Genomic DNA, 7,500 nt, shown 5'->3' with positions numbered 1-7,500 from the left:
AATGATATATCGGTTATTTTGTATTTCTATACGAGTAAAATAATAAATGAACTCATTTTAGGAAGTCTTTCTGATTAAAATAATTTTTTTGAAAAATTAAAGTATGATTTGTTTACTTAGTTTACTTGTTAGAAAGGTGATTTAAGTGCCATTTCAAAGTTGGGTAGTTTTGATATATCACAACAAGTTAAAACACATTTAAAATGATAAATAATGTTATATGAAATAAATAAAAACTTACATTTTGCCAAATTTCCTGGCACAATACATAACGTTGAATTATTGCCTTTCCAATGCTAAATAGTTTATGGATAATATTGCTAACCTTAGAGCGAATTTCTTTCACTTTCGACTGAACGAGTTCACTAATGTATAATCAATCCACTTAGAAATTTATTTAATTGATTTTGTCGGAATGCGTTTCATCTATAGTATTAGGCTATGCCAAATGATATTCAGAAAATAGTGAAATGTAAACAATTAATACACACAATATAATAGATATCATAAGTAATATTTATTTACAGTGATTCATATTTGGCCGTCCTTTTGGGAATCCATTTTACCAATATATTCTTTTTTGGTTAATTACAGACTCCAGAGACTTAGTTTATAGTGTGGGGTTTCAGGTTGCATCGAGCTTCCTTAGGAATCCATTACTTTTCTTACTATATGCGCTGTTTCCAGTAGCACCCTCTTGTGCACAAGTCCTGTGGCTATATCGGCTCCTACTGTCTTGAGATTCCTTTTCAATGACTTGGGTGTGGTCTCGAGTGGTCCTATGATTATTGGCACAACTTCTACTTGCATATTCCATAGTCTTCTTAATTCAATTAATAGGTCTTGGTACTTTTCTATTTTCTCTCTCCATTTATCTTACACTCTTGAGTCCCACAGTACTGCGACATATATAATTGATACATTTTCATTTTCTTGTCGACCAGAGTGACGACTGGACGATGTACTGTAGTTGTATCACCCTGACCGTCCTTATAATATAGTCCCAGGAAAACTTAGCCAGATCATGGTATTTGGTATTTTCTACAGAAACTGCAATCGAGAGTTTTAACCATAGTATTATGCCGTTTCTTGTATTGATTCTAAGCAAGTGCTGAAGATTAACTGGCTATATGGTTTATGGTTTCTTCTTTTGCCCTACATTTCCTACACTTTGACGAGACATTAATTCTACATATTGCTCTGCTGAATATATTGCAAAGCTCTGACTTCTTCCCTTTCACTATTCCAGCGCTGTACTTGATTATTGACACTGTCCAGGTGTCTATACCCTTTACCATGTTTCCAGATTTAAGCTTTGACTTCATTATAGCATTGATTTTTTGCATGCATTATCTTCCAATCTTTTCCTTCATCTCTTGGTGTTTTGTTGTTGTTCGCTCATTCTTGTATGTGAAGCTCTGAGGTTTTTGAGCCTGTAGTCATTAACTTCATCTGGTCTTGGTGCTTTCTAGATCCGATTTTTTTTTTCAACTGGTTCCTTATATCCTCGGTCAGGATATCAGTGAACCTTTGCTAAACTCTTCCAATTTCATAAATTTTGATATCCTGTAGTCGTTTTGCTCGTTTATTGTGGACTACTGGGTTACTCCATATGCCTTCCCAGAATCTCTTGAATGGGTTCTCCTTTTAGTTGGTTTATTTCAAAAAGATTTTTCTGTTAATATCTTTTATCCGTGTTCAAATATCTCTAGATCTTTACCTTTATTCTTTGTTTCATTTTTCCTCTTATATTGTGGCTCTTCTCCTGTACTATATTTCTCATTGAATTCTTTACGTATATTGCCGTTTTTGAGTCTGTTTTTTTGTCATCTTAAGATTGCTCAAGTTAACTCTCATCTCTCTTATTAGTTTTTCTAATCTCATTTTCCATTGTGTTTTAATTTTGGTATCTTTATCTACATGAACAACACTACAAGTCTTTGTTCTGTATGTGTGACGTTATTGGTTTCCGTTATGGTGCTGATCTAGATAAGTCTCATTATTTCATTGACATCATTCATTTTTCATTGCTTTTAGAGGTGGTATCCATCCAATGTCTTATTTTGCTCAGATGTTTTGCCATCTCTTCAGTACCTTCCATTTCGTTTGCTTGCTGGCTATTGAACGACGAGTTGTTGATGTTGTTGTCTCAATCTACAGTTACCTTTTCTTCGCTATGAGCTTATGTGGTTTATGTGGTTCTTCTCTGGGTGTTATGTCTCTCTCTAGTTCTTCTCTTTCAGCTTTAGATAGCCAGTGCTTCTTCTTTATAATCTGTATTTGATCTGCCAGTTATTGTTCTGTCTGTGGAGAGTTTTTCCTAAGACGCCAATGTTATTGCAGTCTCTTTCGGAATCCTCTCTCTGTTGGATATTGAGAATATCGCATCTCCATACCTCTTTATTTTCATATCTTGTCCAATTTCTATGTTGATCTACTATTGTAGTCCCTGTTGAGGCTAGTTCCCGATTTCTATTTAGGTCAGTTTCCTGATGACGGCCGTCAGGTACCTCTGACTTTACGGTCATTGAGTTGTACAGTATAGTTGGCTGCCGTACGAATTCCTTCTCTGTCTAGAGTTCCATTTCCGTCGTTGAAATAGATTTCTCCATGTGTATCCATCATTATTGAGTTTGCTATTGAAACCCATATCTGGATCCTACCAATCCTGTATAGGTACTCATTTTCAGCTGAGTGGACTAAGGTAATCATGGTCAAGATCCTTACCCAAGGAACACCAGCGTGATGAGGGTTCAAACCTTTATCATTGTGGATCCTGGATTCAACAAGACTAGCGCTCTAACCAATCAGTCAAGGCGACCATTATTATTATTAATATTATTATTATTATTATTATTATTATTATTATTATTATTATTATTATTATTATCATTATAAGCCAGGCAGTAACCTTAATTTGGAAAAGACTAAATAAGGAAGACAGGTTACTATGTATGCAACTAGTACTACCGAATACAAAGTGAAAATAAAATGCAGACCCGATTACTGAGCTATTTCCTGTATTTAATCTCTCATCGTAGAGTACAAAACTTTTTGCACCCCGACGATGCATGATTAAATTCACGTGAAACTGTTGGGTAATACTTTCGACTTTTTATTTTCTATTAGCTTTTGTATACATACACAGAAACACACACACACACACACACACATATATATAGCTGTGTCTGTCTATTCATTCATTTACCTATGTAGCTACCTATCTATTTGCCTTAACCTATTTCTATCTATCTGTATATATACATTATATACTTATATCTGAATATATTTATATACATACACACTCACACTTTGAGATACTACCACTAGAGAGTTATTGGATCCTTTGACTAGCCAGACAGTACTACATTGGATCCCTCTCTCTGGTTGCGGCTCATATATTTTTTTTTTTTTTTTTTTTTGCGTACACATGTACCAAATAGTCTAACCTCTTATTTTCACATTCTCCTCTGTCCTCATGCACCTGACAACACTGATATTACCAAAAATTGTTCTTTGCTCAAGGGTTTAACTTCTGCACTGTAATTATTCAATGGCCACTTTCCTTTTGGTAAAGGTAGAGGAGATTCTTTAGCTATTATAAACAGCTCATCTAGGAGAAGGACTCTCCAAAATTAAACCATTAATCTCTATTCTTTAGTAGTGCCATAGCCTCTGTACCATAGTCTTCCACTGTTTTAGGTTAGTTTTCTTGCTTGAAGGTACATTTTGGCACGCTACTTATCTTGTTTCTCTTCCTCTTGTTTTTATGATGGTTTTTTAGGTTATATATGATAGATCTAATTTAATGTTGTTAATGATTTTAACATGTTTTATTTTGATTTATTACTTCTTTTGTAGTTCATTTATTTCCTTGTTTCCTTTTTGTTCACTGGGCTATTTTCCCTATTGGAGCCTTTGAGCTTAAAGCATCATGCTTTTCTAACTAGGGTTATAATTTAGCTAGTAATACTATTAATAATGATAATATACACCCACATATATTTGTATATATATTATATATATATATATATATATATATATATATATATATATATATATATATATATATATATATATATATATATATATATATATATATATATATATATATGTGTGTGTATATATGTATATATATATATATATATATATATATATATATATATATATATATATATAAGAGAGAGAGAGAGAGAGAGAGAGAGAGAGAGAGAGAGAGAGAGAGAGAATATATATATTGAGCCTACAGTAACCTTTTTTTTTTTTTTGTACAAGAGCGCCTTTCAATTACTAACGTCTTCTTTCAAGTCTGCTGATGTAATCACTTGGCACCGTCTGATTGGGCGAGGCCTATCCTACCATAGTTTCTTCATTATCACGAAAAAAAAAAAATCCTTACGCTGCCTTTGCCATAACTGAATTTCTGGTGTTGGCAGGCCACCTTTATAGAACTCTACCGTTAAATAGACAGGAGATGGATTTTTTATACCAATAAAGAATACAGTTAGCATTTTCCATCTAGAAACATGATTTGGGAAATACAAGGATGAGAGAGAGAGAGAGAGAGAGAGAGAGAGAGAGAGAGAGAGAGAGAGAGAGAGAGAGAGAGAGAGAGTTCCTTATTAATTAGAGGGAAGTTTTCCGGTTGAAGTAATTATTAAATATTTTGGAAGCCCTTTTCAGCGCAAATAAAATTTTGAGAGGCTTTAGACCCCGGAAATTAGGCTGCCTTGACGTCTTTCGCTTATATGAAGACTAGTCCCTCTGAAAAATGTCAGGTGAAGTAATAAAAGATCATGACATTGGTATTTTTAAGTTGCATTTCATCAGTAGATATAATTAAATAGTAAACGTCATCGGAGGTCTTTGTAAATGGGGAATAATTTTATTTGAAAAATCAGTAAATCAATGAAGAATTCTCTTTGAATGTGTTAATTAAAGGACGTACAATCTCCTCTTATATAATTTCTCCTCTACGTAAGTGAACTAGAAGGCGCAGTACTTTCGGGCATTAGTTCTTTTCACCTTCGAAAGGAAAATGAAAAGTATAGACGTTCCACTACAACCTTTTAATGGGGTTTCCATTTCTTTTGTTCAAGAACATTATGGTGTGTTGAACATCGATTAGTTAAGCCATACGTTGTATTTACGAGTGGAAATCCAGTTTTCTTTATTAGCGTTGGTCTTTTTTTTTTTCTTCAGTAAGTTTACATTTTTCACCCGAGGTCCACTTTTCATCTACTCTTACCCGTTTCAAAGAATTGAAGAAAGAAAAGAATATTCCTTTTTTTTTCAAATATTTCCTCTCTTTTCTCCTTTTCTAAGTTTCAAGGTAACTTTTCCCAAAATTTTGGCTGATTAGCCTACTATAAATTCGAAATACCATATCTAAGCTAACTGGGGTCGGAAATAACTCCAGGTCTATAGATACCCTGCATAAAGTAGAGATAGCTTTTCAAAGTAGTGTTATTGTGTTGAGGAAGTTAGCATGATTGACCTTAATTTTAGTGCTTTCTTTGACCATATTAATCTTGAGGCCCTTGTTTTCAAATTCAAACAGTTGGGAGTATGTGGGCCTTTTCTTAACATCATTATTTAATTCTTAAGTAATAAATTGCAAAGAGTTCTTGTTGATGGGCACCATGGTGCGTATAGGAATGTGATATCTGGTGTTCTTCAGGGTAGTGTTTTTGACCCATTGCATTTCCTACTATATACACATGGCTGTGATTAGTGAATGTCTCAGAAACACCATCAAATACGTTGCAAATCTGCCGTATAGATTTCTTCCTTTTTTTCACGAAAAGCTGATACGACGTCACATCCAGTGAAAGCATGAAAGTATTGGATCCCTTCAGCATTCTCAAGCTCTATTGACTGGAATTCATTCTACTCTTGGCTCCTCGGCTAAAGGCAACCCACATTTTCTCAAGACTTATTTCCTGTAAGGATGACAGCAAAGATATCGCTATGATTAGCATGTCTATGTCATTGACCTTAATGATAATAGACACTTTCCCATCAGATATTTCATCCCTGATATGTACAAATATTTGAGTGCCATCTTCCTCCTGACAACACGGGGACGCTGCATCCAGAGACCTCATTGTGTTGTTAATGGCATCTTCTCATTTTATGACAACGACTGTGCTTGTCTTCTGTGCTTCACGCATCTCTTCAAGGAATTTAAATAGCCCAGTCTTATTTATTGTATCATATAGGAACCTTTACCAATTAATTATCTGGTGTCTTATTTGTTCCTCTCACACTTCTGCTTTCTTATCCCATTTTCGACCTTGTTTCAGATTTCAGGCTTGACTTCTTGTATATATCAAAGACTATGTCCACCTGCTCGTACCTGTCACCATTGTATTCCACTTTTGGGATGATATATTATTTTACCCTAGTCATCAAATGTCTTTGAAGTACATGAAGGTGAGAAATAGATAACTGCAGATCCATCAATGATGATTGCATCTGCCATTGGTTCTCTGTCTAGGATGTTCACTTGGACTTCAAAAATTTCAATCAGCTGTGATATATGACAAGTTTCATCTTTGAACTGTCACTAAGAGATGCAGGGCGTAATTGATTCTCATGCTTGAAGGATTCTTGTAAGTCACACTGACTGATATGGCAGGAGATGAACAGTCGTGAGAATAAAAGACAATCATCTTTGAGGACTTTCTCCTTAGAAATGATCTCACCCTGTGACGAAAGACAGTTTTTTTCCTTGATTAGATGATAGAATGATTTGAACTGCTCTTTGCTCCGCCAGTGATGTATAGTTAACATTTCAACTACAGTTAGGTCTGCAATGCTTTACCTCTACCTACTTTATGAGTATGCTAATAAGTCTTTAAAAATCTAGAGGGATCCCATACTTCCACTGGTTCACTGGATGTGACGTCGTGTCTGCATTTCATGGGAAAGGAGAGAAATCTGCGTAGCCAGCATCCAACACTCATTTGTGATCTTAACTTGTAGAGGCAGGGGAAATTCGTTGTCCTCATATACTTCATATCAAGCACAGGTGTTATTGTGAGTGAAGCAAGATTTGAAAACGAAGTTTCATAGAAAGCGGGAGGTCATGTATAAGTACAAAGCTATATTGTCTCTGGATCAGTGTCTCTATGTGATAAAGTTTTTCGAAGTCGGAAAATATAAACAAAAAATATGCCGTCACCCCATTCCGAATCTAGTGTTCACTTGTATCTGAACATTCATCATTTAATTTCCTGAAGTAGCTTGATCTGAACATTAAATTATCTGTGGTAGGGGCACGCCCACCTGAAATTAACTATTGTGTTTTCTAATGTTTGCATGAATTAGAAATTCTGCCCTAGTTTGGTCAAAGAGCCTTTGTAAAAATACACATTTAGAGTTAGAGTTAGGTAAACATGGGTATTTAATTATTCTTTTTTGTTTCAGATATGGACGACAATAGCTCATACTGGGATGAGGACCCGGGAATCATGAGCGAAGCTGAAACCTCGTCAA

General features: G+C 34.8%; 1 protein-coding gene across 1 annotated transcript in view; it reads left to right on the top strand.

The window, feature by feature from the left end:
* LOC137645703 (coiled-coil domain-containing protein AGAP005037) overlaps positions 1–7,500 on the top strand; it is a 1,132,788-nt gene that overhangs the window by 515,099 nt on the left and 610,189 nt on the right. Inside the window, exon 5 of the mRNA XM_068378564.1 lies at positions 7,432–7,500. This exon is cut by the window's right edge and continues 81 nt beyond it. Coding sequence (XP_068234665.1) covers positions 7,432–7,500 — 69 coding nt within the window. The remainder of the gene's footprint in view (positions 1–7,431) is intronic.

This window comes from Palaemon carinicauda, chromosome 8 (assembly GCF_036898095.1).
Source record: "Palaemon carinicauda isolate YSFRI2023 chromosome 8, ASM3689809v2, whole genome shotgun sequence".
NCBI lineage: Eukaryota > Metazoa > Arthropoda > Malacostraca > Decapoda > Palaemonidae > Palaemon > Palaemon carinicauda.
This window is presented reverse-complemented; position numbering and strand designations above follow the sequence as displayed.